This window comes from Salvia hispanica, chromosome 1 (genome assembly GCF_029641045.1).
Source record: "Salvia hispanica isolate PSC_SH4W2 chromosome 1, Shi_PSC_v1, whole genome shotgun sequence".
In the NCBI taxonomy this organism is placed as follows: Eukaryota; Viridiplantae; Streptophyta; class Magnoliopsida; order Lamiales; family Lamiaceae; genus Salvia; species Salvia hispanica.
The window spans coordinates 11776307-11799087 of NC_142692.1; the positions used below are offsets into that span (position 1 = coordinate 11776307).

At 35.9% G+C, this 22781-nt stretch overlaps 5 protein-coding genes and 1 non-coding gene across 6 annotated transcripts in view; 3 read left to right on the forward strand and 3 right to left on the reverse strand.

Annotated features, from left to right (window-relative positions):
* LOC125221817 (LIM domain-containing protein WLIM1-like) overlaps positions 1-6695 on the forward strand; it is an 11709-nt gene extending 5014 nt beyond the window's left edge. The window contains exons 2-6 of the mRNA XM_048124085.2: positions 5200-5688; positions 5758-5854; positions 5933-5976; positions 6091-6174; positions 6246-6695. Coding sequence (XP_047980042.1) covers positions 5542-5688; positions 5758-5854; positions 5933-5976; positions 6091-6174; positions 6246-6497 — 624 coding nt within the window. The 5' untranslated portion in view covers positions 5200-5541 and the 3' untranslated portion in view covers positions 6498-6695. The remainder of the gene's footprint in view (positions 1-5199; positions 5689-5757; positions 5855-5932; positions 5977-6090; positions 6175-6245) is intronic.
* Positions 3719-3790, reverse strand: TRNAP-AGG (transfer RNA proline (anticodon AGG)). Its single transcript has one exon. It is a non-coding gene; the product is annotated as a tRNA-Pro (tRNA).
* A 1461-nt stretch (positions 6696-8156) lies between the features above and the next one.
* LOC125224539 (LIM domain-containing protein WLIM1-like) lies at positions 8157-9263 on the forward strand. Its single transcript, XM_048127953.2, has 2 exons — positions 8157-8545; positions 8731-9263. The coding sequence occupies exons 1-2, from the start codon at positions 8261-8263 to the stop codon at positions 9031-9033; spliced, it is 588 nt and encodes a 195-aa protein (XP_047983910.1). The 5' UTR covers positions 8157-8260; the 3' UTR covers positions 9034-9263.
* A 4137-nt stretch (positions 9264-13400) lies between these two features.
* On the reverse strand, positions 13401-14585 carry LOC125219478 (uncharacterized). Its single transcript, XM_048121458.2, has 3 exons — positions 14384-14585; positions 14070-14274; positions 13401-13626 (listed from the first exon to the last, which is right to left on the reverse strand). Exons 1-3 carry the CDS (start codon positions 14433-14435, stop codon positions 13581-13583), a joined length of 303 nt encoding a protein of 100 aa, XP_047977415.1. The 5' UTR covers positions 14436-14585; the 3' UTR covers positions 13401-13580.
* Positions 14586-16864: 2279 nt separating this feature from the next.
* LOC125219474 (protein LATERAL BRANCHING OXIDOREDUCTASE 1-like) lies at positions 16865-18217 on the reverse strand. The gene has a single exon (XM_048121453.2). The coding sequence runs from the start codon at positions 18177-18179 to the stop codon at positions 17085-17087; it is 1095 nt and encodes a 364-aa protein (XP_047977410.1). The 5' UTR covers positions 18180-18217; the 3' UTR covers positions 16865-17084.
* A 2459-nt stretch (positions 18218-20676) lies between these two features.
* Positions 20677-21868, forward strand: LOC148933249 (uncharacterized). The gene is made up of 2 exons (XM_089062649.1): positions 20677-21092; positions 21313-21868. The coding sequence occupies exon 1, from the start codon at positions 20745-20747 to the stop codon at positions 20916-20918; it is 174 nt and encodes a 57-aa protein (XP_088918775.1). The 5' UTR covers positions 20677-20744; the 3' UTR covers positions 20919-21092; positions 21313-21868.
* Positions 21869-22781: the final 913 nt, after the last annotated feature.

Below are 22781 nucleotides of genomic sequence, written 5' to 3' on the forward strand. Positions count from 1 at the left end.
CTCTCACTTGGAAATGATACATCATCAGTTATATTCTCTCTTGAATGCTTTTACTAGCAAGAGTAGAGTTTTATTGATATATTTTTCTAAAAAATATAACTTGTCATTTGATGCCCTATTTTTTAGTAATTTCTTAATAAATTGATTACTTGTTCCAAATTTTTAATTGTTATCTGCCCCTTTTGGCTTTGAATGCCTCAACTGTGTGCTTTCGTAGTTTTCTCTACAAATTACTACTTGTGAACTTTTATACTAAAACCCCTTCTTGTAGCATTGGTGTTTTTGATACTCATCTGCTATTTGTAGTTCATATTAAACCAAGCTGGTTATTCATCACAGTTGTTTCTGTTGGCGGACTTTCTTTGTCGTCTCAGTAAATTTAGGTATTTGCAAGAGGAATCTAAAATCTGTACTGGCCGGCTACAATACTAGCTAATACTTGTATATCCATGGAGTTATTGTCTGTTTCACCTGCATCCCTCCTCTGCATCCTTCCATGGAGTTATTGTGGATTTATATCACCTAGCTATACGTTGGATTGCCATTGATGAAATCCTCTGGCATTTTGCGTCATTGATGCTACTTACAAGTATAGTCCTACATAAAAATGCACAATATGGTGACAGAATTTAATTGGCAGTGCATAATATGGTCACTTGAAATAATTAGAAGTGGAGTCTTTTTCTGGTTTCTTTTAGGTTTCGATGACAGCCTGGATATGCTTTCAGTGGCTTATCTCAGTAATACTAGCTGAAGTTTTGCAAACCTATGTAATTTTTTGTCATGTATAGGTAAGATCTTCAAGAATTAGGCAAATATGTGTAGTTATGCTTCTCAAAGTTCATTGAAGGATTGATATGTAGAATGCAGGTGATCGGACTTGTGACTAAGTAACGTGACTGAGTTTAAACCCACTCTTGTAGGAGTATTTGCTTCAATAACTCTCTAGTGAATGTATTCAGACTCTGTTAGATGATGGAAGACAATACAGTCTTATTAGTAGTAATAAATACGTAGTAGAATTATTTTTCCATTTTTATATAATCCAACATTTATTGATATTAGTATTATTTATAATAGCTTTTTTTGGCGGTTTGTTTGGTAATCCCTCCGTCCGCTATTAGGAGTCTTGATTTATCATTTTACTTCGTTTGTAATTAGGAGTTTTAGTTCACTTTTACTATAAATAGTAGATAGATTCTATATTCCACTAACTTATTTAACTCACTTTTTATTATAAAACTAATGTATAAGGATGAGTCCTACATTTCGCTGCTACCTTTTCCACTCATTCTTCTTTATACCAAACACAAATGAGACTTTAATGGCGGATGAAGGAACTATCCAAATTGAGATTAACTTGAATAGTTTAAAATTATATTAAAAAAGTAGTTTTTGATAGTTAAACTAACATTAAGTAATCAAACTTAATTAATTGGGTTGAAATTTTAGTTATATTAACTACCACGGAAACATGGAAAAAAACAACGCGCGACTGCCATTGGAGAAAGGTCAGTTCCAAGGCAATAACCTTGTTGCGATCCCAATAGCAAATTATACTATGAGAAAATCCCAGTTCACTATTAAGAGTGTCTTAGGCCATTCACGGTGGGACGGGCGATGGGTTAACCATCGTTCGCGCCCGATCGATCGTCCGTGGACGATGCTTATCTTTCGTCGCATCGTCCGCCACTGTGGCATGGCGGATGATGCGATGCGTTTTTATTTTTTAATTTAATTTTATTTAATTTTCAAAACCTATATATACCTCTCACTTTTCACTTCATTTTTCACTCCTTTCACTCTCAAATTCACACTACATTTTCTACACTTCAAACAAAATGAATCCCGGAGATTACCCAAGTCCGAATAGTCCGATGTTCGGTGGTGCGCGATGGCCACAGAACCCGACGAATACCGGCCCTTCGACACCAACGCCCAGTACGATCCTAAGTTCAGCACGGACTCGTACGGGCTGTCAGACATGGAGCCTTCTCCCAACCGCACACCCGCCGCTACTCCTCGTGGCTGATCCGCCGCCGACGCCGCTCCCTCCAACCCCGAGCGCGACCGCGAGCGAGACTTCGGCTGCGTCACATGCCTACACGGATTTAGTGGCCTCCTCCGACTACATGACGTTGTTGGACGCGCACAACGCCCTGATGCAGGCGACCAACCCGGCTCAAATCGAAGGCATCCAGCGGATGATCGATGGCCTCATCCGCAGGTTGGGACTACTCTAGACGAGCCGGGGTTTTTTTATATGTAGTGCACTTTTTTTTTTATTTCTTAGTTTGTAACTTTTTTTTTAAAATTTCTTAGTTTGTAACTTTTTTTTTTTTTAATTTCTTATTTTGTAACTTTTTTTTAATTAAGTAAATGTAGGATTTGCCTTGATTGTGTTGTTTTTATTTATTTATTTGCTTGATATATTTGTATAAATTATATAAATACAAAATAAAAGTAAAATGCTTAGGGCGGGCTATAGTTCGCCCATTGCTGGTGGAAGTGGCGGATGATAAAATGCTGACGTGGAGGTGCATAGGGCGTCGCTTACTCCGTCTCACTGTGGATGCCCTTAGTTTTATTTTTACATATCAGTACTAGTACTTATTAATTCATACTAATAAAATATTATAGTAAAAATCCCTATTTATTACTACTCCCTATTTATAATAAAAATAAAATGAGAGTCGTTATAAATCGCAATAGCAAAAATAAATGCATGTAGTGGCCGATTATGGGGATTTTTATTAAATCGTGGTATTTTTGGAATAAGACTAAATATTTTTCCTAGTCCTTTTTGTTAGATTCATCTCTTTTCTCTTCATCTCTACTGCCCAAAAAGTATTTCAATTGCTTCTTACGTCACCGTCGCCAAAAGTATATTTCACTCCGCTAATCGTCGCATTCTTAATGCTCCATATGCTTAGTTTAAAATTTCTATCGTTAATTAATTTCGTTGCTTTGCTGGTTTAATTCGAATCTGTCTGTTGACTTTATAATCTACGCAACTGTTAGAAGACATTACTATTATGTTGGGCGTAGATCTAGATAAGCATTTTGCTGTCCATAAAATCGGATCTCTCATCTGTATTAAATTTTCATTTAGATTAGATTTAAAAATAAAATAGTAGGAGTACTAGTAGTATATATTTATATCAGATCCGTCATCTGTATTAATTTGTTTACTGTTAGTATATTCTTTTACTCTTAATTTTTTTTGTCATAATTTATAAAGTGATTCTCTATGCTAGGGTTTGGAATTGTTGAGCGATAAAAAATTTCTCATTTGAGTTAGTAAGCAGAAAAATTAAAAAGGGGGCATTCCGAGAATCGAACTCGACCTCTCGCACCCAAAGCGAGAATCATACCACTAGACCAAATGCCCTCTTGTCTTGAGAGTGCTTATTCAATTTGTGTAACCTTAAGAAGAAAGATTCTGAGTATTGAGTATCGTTACATATCTTAGTAGTACTAAATTATAGGCAATGGCTTATCACTTTCATCATTGTTGTTGCCTATCTCTTACTTTAGTTTATGCTGCATGCTATTAGATGGTTCATCGGATGCGGTAGTTTGTGTGTACTATTTCAGCTCATTTTTATACATATATCGTGATATTCTGTGCTGGAGTGCGGAGTTCGACATTTAGTTGAGAATTTGGCACCTATTATAGAAAAAAGGAGTAGTGGCAGGAGCAAAAAGAAAGAAACTGGGGGCATTCCGAGAATTGAACTCGGGACCTCTCGCACCCTAAGCGAGAATCATACCACTAGACCAAATGCCCTGCTGTTGGTCATATTCAGATATACCAGGACTCGAGTGTTTTTGAACTGCTAGCATTGTTATCATTTGGCTGGCTAGGTTTTGGACATTAACGACTTACCCGAATTGCCTTTGTCTATTTATGATGGGATCAAGTGGCTTCACTAATACCGAATTGTTATTTTGTTAGAAGAGCAATTGCCAATACTGTCATTTTTGTCTAGTTTATCTCAGTCTATCTTAGCCAATACAATGTCATTCCAATGCATTTCCACGGAGGATATATAGACTAGGGGTGGTTCGGTACGGTATACCGTATCGGGAGTGCCATACCGTATACCGTACCGAAAGTTACGGTATGACAAAAACCATACCGATACCGTACCGTAAGTTTTGGTATACCGGAAATTCGGTATGGCAGTTTTCCATACCGTTACCATACCGTGTTATCGGTATACCGTACCGCATTTCGGTATACCGTACTTTTGCGGTATACCGAACTGCGATATGGCATTCCGATATACCGTTATACCGTGTTTTGCGGTACGGCATACCGTTATACCATTATACCGTGAAAAAATCTATTATATCCAAAATATTAAAAAAAATCTAGTTTTCAACTACTTCAAAAAATAGGGTTCCCAATTTTGATTCTTTTATTTTTATATAATAAAAATTCTTATTTTTTGAAATTTAGTTTAAATATAACATATATAAATATATATTTATATATTATATATATCAATCGGTATACCGGTATACCACGGTATACCGAAGCATCGGTATATACCGAATCTTCGGTATACCGTGGTATACCGCGGTATGGGAAATCTAATACCGTTACCGTACCGATCTCTATCGGTACGGTATGATACCGTACCGAAAACTACGGTATACCGAAAAAATGGTATTTTCGGTATTTTTTCGGTACGGTAAGTCCGGTATTCCGGTATTTCGGTATAATTCCCCAGCCCTAATATAGACAAATGTGATGCACCACGCCACCACAGCGAGTTCCTTTTCGACTATGACAAGGTGGTTATAACCGAGAATGAAAGAAGACCCTTGCTCTTACACTGGTTGGATGATGATGTCTTTCCCCTTTGCGCGACAACATGTAGGCGATTGCAGGCCGAATTACTAATCCGGTGACTGGTATCTGCAAATGCAGCAGCATGTCACAGTCACACACTTGGGAATTGCATAAAAGATTTGCACAATAGCCTTTAGAATGTACTACTATTTGTTTATTAGAACTAAGTATTTGAAATATGCCTCATATAATTTGGATTGGTACATATGCGGTTGCAATTTTATACACCGAACCACATGAATAACAAAACAAAAATATTAGACACATTTATTACTCCTATGTGTATATAAATATTTCACCAAATATGACAATATACATGAGCCTCTGATTGGAAACAGAAGAGCTTGGAGATCGGAGGGAAAGGCCATCACATTTCACCAGAATTTCACTGCACCCCACACAATATTTGTGGCTGTTTCAATCTTCATTTCCATCACTATATAAACCTTCAACCTCTGCCCACCAATGATTTTCATCAATAAACATAACTCTCACACCCACACAGACCGACGAAATCAACAACAACAAAAAAAAGGAAAAAGAAACAAAAAGAGGCATCGGAAGCAGGAAGGAGAAGAAACAAGGGGAAAGAGAACAACTGAAAGCTGTTCAGACAGCCACGTCGTTCTTGATCGAACGAGTGTGTTGTTTTCTTTCCTCAAATTTTTTCCTTAACAAACATGGCCTTCTTCACTCACTTTACTGGCACCACCCAGAAATGCAGTGCTTGCCAGAAGACCGTGTACCTGGTTGATCGCCTCGCCACTGACGACCGCGTCTTCCACCGGGCCTGCTTCCGTTGCCATCACTGCAAAGGCACCCTCAAGGTGCTACCCCCTCCCCCCAGCTCTCTATCTCTTGACTTCAAAGTTCTAACTAAATCTTTTTTTTGGCAGCTGGGAAACTACAACTCTTTCGAGGGGGTGCTCTACTGCAGGCATCACTATGTTCAGCTCTTCAGGAGGACCGGCAGCCTCAACAAGAGCTTCGATGGTGCTTAATTATACGTTCAACCAACTAATATCCATTTTTTCCCGCAAAAATCTAATTAATTCCTATGGTTGGTTGCAGGAACACCAAAGGTAGTCAAGACAGAAAAGCCTCTAGAAAACGAGGTATTGTATTGTGTTGTATTGTTTTTTTTAAAAAATTAATTTGTTGCTTGTATGATTAATTAGGTCATTAATTAATTTCGATGTTTTATTTTAACAAAAAAAAAAAAAAAACAGAATGCAGCCATGATCGCATGCATGTTTAATGGAACCATGGAGAGATGCATCGGTTGTGTTCAGACTGTTTATCCCATTGAAAAGGTACATCACGTGCTACATTAATTAAGCTTGTTTAATAGAGTGTTTATTTAAAAGTGAATTTGTGTTAAAAGGTTACTGTGAATGGGGCTGCATACCACAAGAGCTGCTTCAAATGCAGCTACGGAGGGTGCACTATAAGCCCATCGAACTACATTGCGCATGAGGGTGTGCTCTTCTGCAAACACCACCACATGCAGCTCATCAGGGCTAAGGGAAACCTCAGCCAGCTCGAGAGCGAATCCATCAAAGAATCAGCACCGGTCGGCCCAACTTTTGTTGCTGAGCTTGAATTTCAAGATGATGAAGCTGAACCTCAATGCTGAGAATTTGTTTCCACCTCATAGTGTTTCTGATCTGTCTAGACATCAATCTGTGTTTTCCCAAACAGTATCCTGGTAGTATATTTTTCTTATAGTTTTAGATTTTCTTTTTCTTTTTCGGGTGTGAGTACATGAATGGTAGATGGGTTTTGATGTAATTGTATTTTCATTAATATAATTGGACACCCCGTTTAATCCTTACTTCTTGTTGAGTATTCAAGCCATTCAGAAAACATGCTGGGAGAGAGAGTAATCCTCCATATATATTCTTCCTGTGAGTAGAGAGACTCAAATAAATATATATGCAAAAAACAAGTTGTTATGTAAGGAGGTGTACTTATGGGTGAGTAGCAGTTTTTTTTTCCTCCCAAATTGAACTACTCAGGTTTTACTAGGACGATCACAAATATCACCAAACTCACATTAGGATCGTGAACTGTAACATTAATCATGAGTATTAAAACTCTTAAAAGCTCTTAATCCCGACTTCCCGACCACATCCTTGGTTATTATTGACTTGATGTTAATAATTCTTATCTCTCTGAGTTTTGTTAGAACACAATAAATCAATCAATTATTGGCCAAAAATCTCATGCGTGCACAATCGCGAAGAACTATATATAAAAGTAAAACAAGGTCTGAAAATTGGATAAATAAATTAGAAAAACAATCAAAGTTAACTACTCTCAAACCTATAAATCTATGAGTTTAGCTACTAATGGAAAATAGCTTAAAACAAATAATAGGAAAAACAAGTAAAACATAAGAAAGCTAGATAAACCTTGTAGAGAGATTCGTGGTCGTAGTCTTCTTCCTTGAAATTCTTAATCCTTCTTACAATCTTACTTGATTGATCTCAGTGGTCTAAGATGAATTATGGAAGCATTTTGTGTGCTGTAAATTTATTATGCAATGCGTGAATTAGTTGAATTCACACTGCATATCAAACTTAAGAGTTATGCAAGATATGATCTGGTTGGAATCATACTAATGCATATCCAAATTACATGGTTTGAATTCATGTCATTGATGTCATGCAAGCGTGACTACGTTACTTCATATCACCAAAGCTCTAAATCACACCATGTTTTTGACCAAACATCAAATAAATTGAAAATACAACAAAAGCCACAGATTCAAAAATAAATTGGACGAATACAAGTAATTGTTTGAATGATATACAAAAACACTTTTTAACATTAAACCTTACTACAAAAATAAGCTACTAGATACGAATAGATATGGATGGATTAGGCTGATATATCATTTTACAATGCAAACTACGACCATGAGTTATTCGTGGAAAAAATTATATAGTATGGAATAAAACTCGAGCACAATACCATAAATTCATTCAAGAGGGTCATTTTAGATATTAATCCATGATAAAAATCCCTAGGCACAAATTACGACCTCAGCTTAGATAGGAGTATTTTTTTTATATTAACTAAAATCTATTTTTGTTGTATTTATCAAACGTAAAAAGAAGCCACACCATGCAATTGTAATGTCCGACTGTTACGGAAGCATCGTTGTTGCAAAGTGAAAATGAGCATCACACATAACCCGAATATGGGTGCAGCCCACACAATTTAGTATTGATTTGAGGAGCTATATAAAGCAAAAATGAGATGCAATGTATCCATTAATAAGCGATCCAGAGAAGGGAAGAAGAAAGAAAAAAAAAACAGAATCCGAAAAGTAGGAAAGAGAACGAGGAAAAGGATAATTGTTCTCTTTCCTGAAAAACAAGCAAATATAATATAATGGCGACGGCGGCAGCAAATAATAATGGACCCCAGAAATGCACTGCTTGCGACCTGACAGTGTATCTGGTTGATCGGCTGGCTGCCAACAACCGCGTTTATCACAAGGCCTGCTTCCGCTGCCACCACTGCAAGGGCACCCTCAAGCTCGGCAACTTCAACTCTTTCGAGGGAGTCCTCTACTGCAAGCATCACTTCGATCAGCTCTTCAAGCGAACTGGCAGCCTCGATAAAAGTTTCGAAGGCATTCCAAAGTTTGCCAAGCCTGAAAAGGTTGAAAATGAGGTACAGTCTTTTAATTGAGGCACAAGATTTATGAAATTGATGTGTAAAAGTTAAAAAGAGACGATATTAAAGTATGAGAGAAAATAAAGTTTTTGCAAAAAAAAAAATGACTTAACAATCTTACTACCTTGGGACAATTCAAAAAGGAATATGACTGACTTAACTACCCTGGTTTATTGAAACAGAACGCAGCCAAGGTTTCGGGCTTGTTTGTGGGAACCAAAGACAAATGCCGGGGTTGTGAGAAGACAGTTTATCCGATTGAGAAGGTTTCTGTGAATGGAGCTGCGTACCACAAGAGCTGCTTCAAATGCAGCTACGGAGGGTGCACGATAAGCCCATCCAACTACATTGCGCATGAGGGTGTGCTCTTCTGCAAGCACCACCACATGCAGCTCATCAAGTCTAAGGGAAACCTCAGCCAGCTCGAGTGCGATGGCAAAGAACCAGCAGCATCTCCAACGTCTCTTGGGGTCCCCACTCAGTGAACAAATTCAGTCGTTACCACCTCATCGTAGTCTCTCTCTCTCTCTCTCTAGATCTCTCTGTTTGGTCCTATATTTTGATCTTTTTGTATGTTTATTGTGTTCAGATTGTACTTTTTTATGATGTGAATATTGAGGTGTGATTGCTAGAGGCCTTAAGCAGGGATTTGCAGATTTGTTGTTGTAAATTGTTTGTTCATCAATATAATTGTTCCTTCTTTGGGTAAATATAATTGCTTGAATCACTACTCATATTGCTACTACACATCATGAAAGATATGTTTATCATAATATAGCATAAACCACAAGTCACATGCTTCTTTTAAGCAGCCTCCAAATTGTGAACAGTCATAGTCAATTATTGGAGAAATCATATTTCTTGGTTCTAGATTTCTAGTAAGCTGATAGCATGTCTCCTCTTTCTCTTTGTAGCAGCTGTGATCCAAATTAAATATGTGTAAAGTAACTGACATTCTCTGTTTCAACCCAATAAACTGCTAACTTGCAACTGTCATCATTGTACTCATATTAATCACATGGTATCTAGATTTCCATTGTATAGTTGCCAAAAAAAAAAGCAACTTGTCAAGATTTTTGCCGAATTGATTTAAAATGGTTATCTCTCCAAACACATATAGTATTGTTCAATAACTGAGTAGGGTTAGAGTTTATTATAGCAGTAACCTATGATTAATATTGATGAAAGAAGTTGTTTCAAATATCGACATGAACAGAACCATGTGCCTGGATGTTTCAAATATCAAAGCTATGGAAAAGGAACAATGGGTTATAGCAAAGTGGTATCCACTGACAGTCTACAAAAACAAATTTTAATAAGAAAATCAACCTGAAAAAGAAGTTACAGAAACCCATCCATTATACGGCAGTAATAACTAATAATTAGATATATGTATGCAAAAGAGTTCCAAAATATAAATAATCCAAATGGCAACTGTAGAAATAACACCAACGCCATATAAAGATATTTCAAAATCAATTGTTGGAATTTCTAAAATCGAGGATCAGACGGCGCAAGCTAGACATGTGTTGCAGGAATGGTTGTAAATTGTAATTAATCACTATTAATTATAACAACCAAAGGATGATTAGCTGACCTTGCGGTGAAAGCCTCGATGAATCCGCTTTAGGGTGTTAAATGGGCTTGAGTTACAAGGCCCGTTCTCATACGGCCCAATTTATTATGAAAAGCTTCTTCTTGGGTTCTATTTAAGATTTCCAATAAATGGGCCTGCTCTATGATAATCGATCCAGTACAACAAGATTTTCAAGGCATCATCTTTACCAGATTAAAGTTATATAGGGGAGTGGAACACCGATGACGATATTGATGACATAATAATTAACAAAAGGAATGTGTGTAATAGGTGGGAAACTGAGGGATTATGAATATTTTTGTGACAATGTCATGCCTGTTAATGTTATCAAGTCGAGAAAAAACTTGAAGTCAATCATGAGAATTGAAAGAGGACAGAACCTATGTAATCAAATAAAGACCAACATATTAAAATAATTTTGACTGCTCGATTTCAGGAGAATTTAGCCCTTTAATTATCAATAAGTCTATTGGTTAACCAAAAATTGTTTTATTTGAGAGAAAAAGTAATTTATATATAAATTTAATTAAAAAGTATAGACATACATATAGTATAGGGAACTTGCATAATATTACGGTATTTGTGTATAATTTTTAAATTTTTTTTGAACCATAAAATGTAATTAATGCATACTTTAATTCAAATTTAAAAAATAATAGAGAAATAATTCAAATATAAAAATAAAAAATTGAAAATGAAGCCAATGACTAATAAATTGTTTTTAATTTGTTAACTAACTATATTTATTATTTTAATATTTAATTAACACATCAAAATAGCTAATATAATCTTATTTTGGTTGTACAAAATTTGGTTGTTTATCATTACTCTTTAACTATGATAGCTTAAAATATCAATGGAAAGTAGGAGATACTCAACTAGTGAGCTAGCTTGTTTGAAACACAATTCACCACTATGATCACTCAGGAAAACAGGCAGCCAATAGCAGCTCGAATAATGAGAGATAAAGCACTATCATGCCACAATACAGGCGCTTGATATTCTAGCTTGCTTGGGGTGAAGATAGGATTTGTTCCCAAAATTGGGCCTAAATTTATGAAGAGAATCACTGCAATAACATGTATAACGCCAAGGTCCCTATTTATCGCCATATATATTCATGAAAAAGGCTTTTATTAGCATAAATGGAATTGGTCCCCAAGTAACAAAACTTCAATAAATTAAGAAACAAACTAGTGACTCTGCTTTGTTGGAAGTAAGCATAGATGTTCAAGTTGTGGACCATATCTCCCACCACCTACCACACATGCTTCATTACTTCGCTCTTTTTTTTTTTTAACATCTCCGGATACAGAAATATAACTATGGACTCTCATTAAAGTCCCGGCTAAATACTACTCCCTCCGTCCCCAATTAGGAGTCACACTTTGACCGGGCACGAGTTTAAGAAATGTAATAAAAAGTTGATTGAAAAAGTTAGTGGAATGTGGGACCCATTTTTTTATATTGGTTTTATAATAAAATGTGAGTGAATTGAGTTAGTGGAATGTGTGGTCTACTTACTATTTATGGTAAAATGAAATGTGACTCTTAATTGGGGACGGACCAAAATGGAAAATTGTGACTCTTCATCGGGGACGGAGGGAGTAGTATTTCTCTCTCTTTGCTCTATGCTATATATAGATAGTATGATATTATTATTTCTAGGAACGGCTCCCTCTTGTCTCATTAAAAATTAAATATTTTTCTTTTTAAATTGTCTCATTAAAAATAAAATATTTCCTAAAATAAAAATAACATCATCACTACTTTTTCCCCTCTCTTACTTTATTATCTCATCAATGTAGCCCGCAACCCGTGGGCCGGCCCGAATAGCCCGTCATATTAACAGGGTTAGGGCTGGAAATTTCTAGCATGATAAAATTACAGCCCGGTTAGTCCGCACCCGATTAACCCGCAACCCGTTAGGGTCAGACCCGAAAATCCGATGGGCTGGCCCGAAAACCCGATAAAATTTACATCGTTCTATTTGTTTGACTCTAATTCGACACTTCATTGGTTATTTTATAATATAGATTACTAAAAAAATAACTTTCAATTTTACATATTAAATATATAAATTATATATTAAATTTTTATTAACATAATAATAGATATAAAAACTAGAAACTTCAAATTCACTAAAAAATATGTTTAAATTTCTAAAACATGCTTTAAAATTTCTTGATGTTTATGTTTTATTTTGCATAAATCTCAAATATTAGTATTTGAGTTTAAGTTTAAGCATATATCTCAAATTTATCATAATTAAATATTTTATATTTTATAAATATAACTAATTTTCACCATTATTTATTGGATTGAACGCATGTTAATTTTATCGGTAGCAACTCGATTAGCCCGATGGGCTAGCCCGAAACCCGAGCTTTTAGGGTTATGGTTGAACTTTTATAACCCGAAAAAATCACAGTCCGATTAGCCCGCACCCAATTGACCCGCAACCCGAATAGGATTGGCCCGAAACTCGGTGGACTGGCCCGATTGACATCCCTAGATATACCTATTCTTTCATAAAGAATAGTTTTGAACTTTAACTAGCTCGAATCAAAGTGATAATTGCATTCGAACAAAAATTATACTATTATCATAATTTTACGACAAAATAATAAACATTGTGAATTATTATTAAAGGCATGGAGAGAGGGCATCTCATTGTTTGAGTTAGGTTCTCATTAAAATAAATCATATAATGCTTTGAAAATGCAAAAGATGAAAACATGAAAGACAGCATGAAAGACAGCTACTATGAAACCGAGGGAACAACGACAACCATAATGAAAACGAGACGATGGATTTTAGCTCCACTGATAGATGAAACGAGACAATGATGACAACTATGACGAAAGAGACGTTGAAATACAATTCCAACGATTTCATTGAGCCTGAGTGCCTGACTGACTATTGAGTAGAAAAAATATAGAGTATTCTCCATTTATTAAAAATAAAAATTCTTAATTCTTTCCTTTTTAATCCGTTTCCTATAAATACACTCTACTTTTAGAGAATAGACTCAACAATTCACTAACATTAGTTTCACTACTTTTTTTTTCCCTCTTTTTACCAATTTTTCATTAAAAATGAGGGAGTGGAGTACAATTTTTTAACTTACAAAAAAAAAACTAGCACTACTATGATGAAAACTAATTACTACAACAGAGACAGGAAACCTAGCAAGAAGAAGAACCATATAATACCGCCTAGAATAAAAAAGACAATTTTGTCCATTAATAGAAATTGACACCAGCAGAAAAAGAAATCATTACTCACAAATGGAAGTGAAGTCCAGAAATTACATAGAAGGGGGGAAATAACATAGATGGTTTTGGCATATAGAATGAAGAAGCATGCATCAAGGAATCAGAAGACCTGAATTCTCGAAGCAAATCCCCTTTTCACAGTTTCTTCAATCACTAATCAGAAGCATGCATCAAGGAGACAGCAGCAGCAGAGAGCAGCCAAACTGCAATAAAATCAACATTATTTCATCTCCAAATTAATACCCACAAAAGCCTTATAATCATGTCACAATGCAAAGTCAACAAGATTCAAGGAAATTTATATGTATTCGTGTTATAAACTACATTTGCAACAATAACGAGAACAAAAGAGATAACTCGGAGAAAAATCATGTAATTGTATGAATCATGCATCCATTAAAATAGAAATTCAGATTTCAGAGGGTGAACATATAAATTGCAAGTCAATTACATAATTTACCACAAGCCAATCCTAAAAATTAAAATAGCAGTAATTAGGGTTTACATCATCAAATTAACCGTGACGCGTTGACACGGCGTCAACTCACAAAATTTCAGATCTGCGGATTCATAATCGGCATAACGAATCCGATCAATCAAATCAACAAAAAACAAAATTAGACAGTTAAAAGTAGTATAAACTTACCATCCTTCCAATACTCCGGTACTGCCACTGGAGTGGTGTTGCTGCTGCTGCTGCGGCGGCGGATGGCCATACTGGGGGGCGTACTGCGGAGGATAGCCCTGGGGTGGGTACCCCTGCTGCTGCGGGTACCCTTGCGGTGGGTACCCCTGCGGCGGGTATCCAGCCGGCGGATATGCATCTTTCGGGTATCCCTCCGGCGGATAACCTACATTCCAGATTCCAAACAAACATTAACTGACGGAAAACCAATATCCGATGATTTTGGTGAAGAATTTGAAAAGGAAGAAGAATATCTGAATCAAAATTGGACTTGCCTTGAGGCGGAGGTACACCCACTGGCGGCTGATTCTGATTATAATAACTCATGATCTATCAAATATAATTTCTGTCTTCACTGATAATGTATCAACTGATTGACTTCTGTATTCGCAGATCGCAGAGAGATATTTTATCGGTAGAGAGAGAAAAAGATGGAAGACAGACGATATCAGAGAGAGATATTTTATCTGGTTTTGTCACAACAGTTCAACCACTATTTCAGTAAACTTTACTTGTTAACTGGGTCGGGTTGGCCTAGCCCATTTCAAACCAGACTAGGTTGGGACAGGTCTAGAAAAAGAAATGGGTTTGATACACCCACTTCATTTTATATTTCAATCAACTTCCTTTTTCAACATGTTTATATTTAATTTTATTTTATTTTTTATAATTTAACTTCATAAAATTAAATTGATGGATGAATATTTTTGTTTAAATAATAATGTATGGTTAAAAATTAATCAAAACCTTAAACTTCCTCGACTGTGTATACATGTAGCTTATTTTTATGTTTACAGTTTTATTTTAATAAAATCAAATTAATCAAACAAATAACTAATAATTTTTTAAAATAATATTACGTGATTAAAATTTAATTTGATCATAAAAAAACAAAAACACTTATCAAATATGCACAAGTAATGATAATTTTTTTAAAAAAAATATCTGTAATGCACCATATATATATAGGATAAAAGTATACACATAAAAATTAAAACCAAACCAAAAAAAAGGCACATACGAATAGAAATAAGGTAAATTGCAGAAAAATATAAAAAGAAAATGGATGTGATGCCCACAGCCCACTTGGTAGAAATTTATTTTACGACTTCACGAATAGTAATTGATAATCACCGCTATTCTATAGAGGGTGGGGAGGAATGACCTAATTTTGAAGCGCAGCGGATAAACAAACCTTCCCAATTACAAGAATATGATATGAGCATAATATAATAACATCTAACGTGGATGAATCAATTAATTATATGATAATGAGAAACGATAATATAAAATATCAACACCAAAATTTTATGTGGAAAACTCACTTTAATGTGAAGAGATAAAAACCACGAGACCCACCGGTCTACCAAATCCATTATCACCGAGGAGAGAATACAACCAAGAAGTTTACAATGATATATAATCCTTAACAACACAACGAAGACACTAGATTATCAATACAACCTCAAAATAGATGAAATAAACATCTCAAGAAATTGTAGTCACGTTCAGAAATTTATAATTGAATATCTAATAGTTCAAATTCAATTTCCTTCAATCAGAATGAAGAACAACAAGTCTTCTACCACCAGTTAAAATTTCAAGTTGATCGGACAACGTTTGGACCTCCAATCAAGACAAAACCCGAGACTGCGCAGTACAGAAACTTAGAGAACACTCATTTCTCTCTTCTTTCCTTCTACAAGTTTTTTTCTGTCTTTTTCTCAATGTGGCGGCTTTATAAGTTCTCCATTGACCTATTTAAGTAAATAAATGGGCCAATAGTATATGGGTCTTTTTTCCACAAGTTGGGAGTCCTAACCCAACAAATCTCCTCCCTCACAACTGTGTGGAGGATCTTGCCATTCCGGCAAGAGATAAAAACCAACAAATCTCCTCCCTCACAACTATGTGGAAAACTCATTTTAATGTGAAGAGATAAAAACCACGAGACCCACCGGTCTACCAAATCCATTATCACCGAGGAGAGAATACAACCAAGAAGTTTACAATGATATATAATCATTAACAACACAACGAAGACACTAGATTATCAATACAACCTCAAAATAGATGAAATAAACATCTCAAGAAATTGTAGTCACGTTCAGAAATTTATAATTGAATATCTAATAGTTCAAATTCAATTTCCTTCAATCAGAATGAAGAACAACAAGTCTTCTACCACCAGTTAAAATTTCAAGTTGATCGGACAACGTTTGGACCTCCAATCAAGACAAAACCCGAGACTGCGCAGTACAGAAACTTAGAGAACACTCATTTCTCTCTTCTTTCCTTCTACAAGTTTTTTTCTGTCTTTTTCTCAATGTGGCGGCTTTATAAGTTCTCCATTGACCTATTTAAGTAAATAAATGGGCCAATAATATATGGGTCTTTTTTCCACAAGTTGGGAGTCCTAACCCAACAAATCTCCTCCCTCACAACTGTGTGGAGGATCTTGCCATTCCGGCAAGAGAATAACAAACTTGAAACTTGCATCTCGAAAAAATCTTTGTCATCATATCAGCCCCATTATCATCCGTATGAACCTTCTCAAGTTCGATCAACTTTTCATCAAACACAGAACGAGCCCTAATTTTATGAAACATATAGCCCTTTCATATAATTAATACATCTCATCAAACATGATATTGATATGTTAATATTATACGAAGTATTAAATATTCCAAAAAATTTCTCACATTTATCTCATACTGTTGTATAGTAGTAGTAGTAGATACGAAATGAGCCCTAAATATTCAAAATGACACACCATTCTATATTAATTTCTAGAATAACATACGATTTGTTTTACACAACTATAATAACAAAAGCATAAATAAATACATTAAAAAATAGTGAAATAGTAATTGACTATTGGAACGTGTGTAAATAGAAAAAAAAGGACTATATTTGGGTTTAGACATATTAGCACCCCCTACTTCATTAATGCACAATGGTTGATATTATATGTATCTAATTAAATTTGGCAAACATTATGGCTTGTTTAGTAGGTGTTGGGCTTAATTTGTAAAAATGGTCTAAATAGTCCCCCACCACAACTTTCTTATACTTATTGGACTCCCCATCACTCACCGGCTCAATCTCCGCTCCCCTTGGTGGCCTGTAAAACAACGCGACCGAGAAGCGGCCCGTATCCGGTTGCACCACAGCCCGGTGCCACGAGCTCCGGAACCTCCCATCACTCATGATTTCAATGAGATCTCCTATATTGACAAGCAACGAGTCACATGGCCACGGCACTGTGATCCATTGATTGCTCTTGAATACTTGAAGCCCATTTTCGGATCCGAATTGGGTCAAGAGAGTTAGAGCACTAGCGTCTGTGTGTGGGACCAAGCCCATTGTTAAATCGGGCCGGGGGCAAGACGGGTAATAGTTAACCCGAACATTAATCTCGCTCGTTTTGGGATCAAAATATCGCGAGAATGAATGTGTATCGCACGAGATGGCTTCTGCAAGGGCTTCTAGAAGCTCGTCTAGAACTTGGCGGCCAATCTCCACAAAATTCTCCACGGCTGGCCGGAAATTGGGTGGATTGTTAGGCCAAACACGGAGGCCATCGGTGGAGCCCAGCGGAGCCGCCTTCATAGCCAAGCGGTCGATCCAATCCAACGGCTGATGCTGCGATTTGAAGAAATTCCGGCCGTATCCCATGTTATCGGCATCCGTGTACGTTCCCACACTGGATTTTTTGTCCTCGAAGGGAAGATCGAAGAAATGCTTGACGACTTGTTCCACCTCCTCCAGAGCCCGTGGATCCAACCCGTGGTTTCGGATGGTAAACATGCCCCCTTCCTCGCAGATGCTGGCAAGTTTGCGGAGCTCCGTGGCCCGACCCGACTTGGTGCGGAGTTTGGCCATGTCTATCGCGTCAAAGAAGGTGTTGGGAGGAAATGGGTGGGCTGCGACCGGGTTTTGGATGAACTCTCCGGGTATGATCTTCAGCTGGGCCAAGTCTTGAACTACTGGAATTTTGATTGTTTGTAGGTGCCCATTTTGGTCGATGAATTTGGTGTCGTGGTGGTGAATCCTTTCAATATTTTCCATTTCCTTTTCTTTTCGTTTTTGGTGGAGATGATGTATAATGTATTTATTGTTAATACTGTTAATTGTTAAATGTGGTCGTTAATATTGTGATCTTTAAACATCCACGTGTTTTTTTCAACTAGTACCATTTATCTGAATTTATCCATTTAATGATTTAAGTTTCTCAAAATTATATATGAAGTACTCCCTCCAGGGGCGGAGGAAGGGTGGGGCCATGGTCCCCCCACCAATTCTTAAAAAAATAAGGGGTATTTTAGTGATTTCTACATTAATTATAATTTATAATATATGTAATACTTCCTCCGTCCCAAGATAAGTGACCTACTTCTTTTGGGCACGAGATTTAAGGAATGATATGTAAATAATTTAAAGTGAAGAGAGTAAAGTATGAGAGAGGGAAAAGTAGAGGAGCGAAGAGAAAATAAAGTAGGTGGAGAATAAAGTAAGATAGATCACTTTTTGCTAAAAATGAAAATAGGTCACTTATAGTGGGACACCCCAAAAAGGAATACACGTCACTTATCTTGGGACCGAGGGAGTATTAAAGATTGCTTTCAACAAAATTTATATGAACTGTTTATCCTTAATTTAGCTTTCTGCTTCTGAGTTCTTCGCCGTAGGTAAGTAATTTGAAATTCTTTATTTGATGTGAATGTGTTAATAGTTTTATATATATACAATTTGATTTGTGAGTGTGAGTCCCAATGTTATTAATTATTGTTTGCAATGGCAAATTTTTAGATTTGAGCATATTGTATATTTTGGTTACTTTTATTGTTTTAGTTGTGAAGTATATAAGATGAATTTTATCTTTTTTTGTGTATGATTTATATTTTGCTAATCTTAGTACAGAAAATATCAAATATTTTGCAAACTTAATCTTCATCAGTTGAACCTCCACTTCCGTTGAGCATATTGTTTGAACTTGAAAGTCAACTTGAGAACTTTATTTTCGATGTGCGCATAAATGAAAAGTTTTCACAAATATCAGGAATCAGTGATCTTGCTCAAAGATGGTTTCTACAAGGAAACATGGAGTTTTTCCAATGATTTATTTATTAGTTAAGTTGTTATTGATCTTACTAGTTGCCACTGCGTAAGTAGAAAGAGTCTTTTCAGCAATAAAAATCATCAAGACTTCTCTACATAATAGCATGTGAGACCAACTATTAAATGACTGCTTAGTTCCTTATATATATAGAAAAGGATGTGTTTGTTAAAGTTACCAATGATATTATTATGCAGCGATTTCAGAAGATGAAGAATAGAAGACAAATGTTATGATGTGATTGTATTTAACTTTTACATTTTGAACCTTATAATTTAATTTATGTAATTTGTTTTGAAGTTTAATTTTGGACCCTTCATGATTAAATTTCTGGCTTCGCCACTGACTCCCTCCGTCCCATAAAAGTTGAGACAAAACTTTTGGGCACAGAGGTTAAGAATTTATATTAAATAAATAGGAGAGATGAAAAAAAGTAGTAAAGATAAGAGAGAGTAAAGTAAATGATGAAATAAAAAAAGAGTGATTAAATGTTTTGTCTTTTATTAAAGTAAATGACTCAACTTTATTGGGACGGACTAAAAAAGAATACGACTCAACTTTTTTGGGACGGAGAGAGTACTAAAATTAAACTCACTGGAATTACAAACTTATCTCGGCTGCTACTTATGTGTATGATCAGTTTGAACTTGATTTCGAGTATACAAATGTTAATTATGAAGTCTAAATATCTTTTACTCTTGTTTTATTAGGATATACTCCCTCCGTCCCCGATTAAGAGTCAAACTTTGATCGGACACGAATTTAAAGAAATGTAAAGAAAAGTTGGCTGAAAAAGTTAATGCAATGTGAGACTCATTTTTTTATATTGATTTTATAATAAAATGTGAGTTAATTGAGTTAGTGGAATGTGTGACCTACTTACTATTTATGGTAAAAATAAAGTGTGACTCTTAATTGAGGACGAACTGAAATGGAAAAGTGTGACTCTTAATCGGAAACAGAGGGAATAGTATATTTCTTCGTAACATACAATATTAAAAAAATTTAATCTACTTTTAGAATATAAACAATTGGTTTCTTTGAGAAATAACATTAATTAACGAAGCCCAACAGTAGTTCAAATAAACCCAAATTCAATTTTGAACTCAGACACATACACCTCATGCACGTAGGTAATTCCTAAAGCCTCTTTTAAATTTGGATCCATTTAGCATAGGCAATTAAATCGAATATAAATTCTCTATTTAATAGTTAAAACATCGGTAAAAACTAATTACTATAATTGATAGAGAAGCAAAACCAAAGAAATAAAATAGTAGTTGTAGAAAACACCACTTGCTCAACAACTAAAAATTACTAAGATGCTACAAGCATGGTTTCTCAACAAACTTGTTCCTAAAAATAGTGTCCACCGTACTATTTAGCATTTTAGCTAACACATTTCCATTTATAAGGTATTAGGACATTCTTCAGAGTTTTATGTGCTAATATCACTTGTCTTATTTGTTACTAATCCCACCTCTTCAGTGTCCACTCCCAAAAACAACATAAAGAAAATGGCGAATCAGTTGGGGAATTTGGTAGAGACGATAAGATCCAAGGTTCGATCGTTGAAGAAATCAAAGAAACGGTACACGAAAATAGACAAGAGCGCGAGCGTGAAGCTCGAAATGCGCAGCCGTAAAGCCAGAAAACTCATTGATCGCCCCGGCATGATCTACGTCTCTTGATCCTTCTTCCTATTTCATCTATATTTTCATTTATTTACAATTTTTTCTTTTACCAAGATCCATCCTTCTTTTTTCGCGGAGATTAAACCAAGATGCGATTGTTTTTTTCTTGAGGATTCTGGAGATGGAAATTTCACCTCATTAATTAATCTAAGGCGTGAGCATTTTTTACAGGTACACTACCATTTTGAAATGACCAAATGCCCTTATACATACACTAAAGAAAACTTTATACAACATAAACTTACTCCCAAAAGATAATGTTACTATTATTTGATAAACTTTAGAAAATTATAATTTCAATTGTGATGATAAATGATAAGGCTAATTTCATGCATCGGTAATGTGCGAAAAATGTTATAATTTGCTGGGTCTAACACGTTTCTTAAGCCAGGTGTGTGAAGAAAATCGCTAGATCAAGGAAGTAATGAAGGAGATGGTCTAGCGAGGGAAAGGAACGAAGTGAGCAGGATTTACAAGGAAAATTGGCGTGACAGAGGAGTCTACAGCTGAGGGCAACAAAGTCTTATCTATACCTCGCTGGGCCCACACAAACGCCTATATATATAGAAGAGCATGCAACGCAAAAGTAGGATAGTTTTCACTCTTCTTAGCTCACACACTTTACACACACTTGGGAATGGATCTGGGGCAGTCGTGATCGGAGGGGTACTTTCTAGAAAATTTCGTGTTTGACAACACCGTCCGAGTGAGGGCGAAGATACAATTACCTTTAATTTCAGTTGTTTTGCTTGTTTCACCGTCGAACTTCACTTTTGGGAGTCGACCTTGATGTTGATGATGCTTAATTGTTTTACCGTTCGTGGATCTGCGTTTAGTGGTTAAATTTCAAGTCATTTTGCATAGATCTCTCTGCTGTTAGCTTATTTCTTCAATTGTTATGTCGATCTCTGTTTATTTTGATGTTGAGGTGTTTGATGTGGAATTTGGTGACAGATCTGTGGTTGTTTGAGTATTCGGAGTTTTTTTTTTTTAAATCTGACGTGATGGAGAGTTTCTGCAGTTTGGAGTTCATGTCGGACGCTTGGATCCGGAGTGGATTTAGCGTCTGAGGTTGTATTCGACATGTGGAAAGATAGTGGTTCGATAGATCTTGTATTTTTTTCTTCTTCTTGGTTCTATTTTACTTCGTCTAGGGTATGCAGATCTGTTAAGTTCTATGTTATTATGCATAAATTTGATTTCAAGTCAGTAGCTCTGTTTTTATTTTGCTCATGCTGTTTTTCTTAAGAAGTTTTACGCAATTTTGGTTGTAGAAGACGATGTCACTGTCAGTCGGTACAAGAGTTAGTTATTCTGCCAACTTTTCAGTCGTACCTTGCTTTTTTAGACATGGTCCCCACAGTAGGTTTATTTCCTAAGTCTAGCTGTTAGTTTAAGAATTTTTAAAAGTTCCCAAGTCAAGTTAATTTTGATTTCCTCAACCCAAGAAAATGCGTGGCAGCAGCCAACACCAAAAACAATCCCAAGTCCTTGAACATGAGTATTACGCATCCTTCTCTGTGGGATCGATCCCTACTTCCCTATACTAGGTTTAGTAAAGTGGTTGAGGGTTTTTTGAAAGAAAAAGTGATTTGTGTGCCCGACGACCGGGATTCCTCGCGACCCGCGAGTTCCTAGACCGAGTGATCTAGTGGACTTGCTGGATCTAGGGAACCTGTTATTTCCTATTTGAACACGCGTAGCGAAACAGAGCCTTTCAAGTGGCGCCGTTGTCGGGGATGGATGGCGTTTGTTGTTATTTCATTTAAGGATTTGGAAATAAAATTTTGATTTCTGTTATTTTCTTTCTCCCTGACAGTTTATGAAAGCAGGCTTCCAATCTGGAAGTTGGGCAAGCTC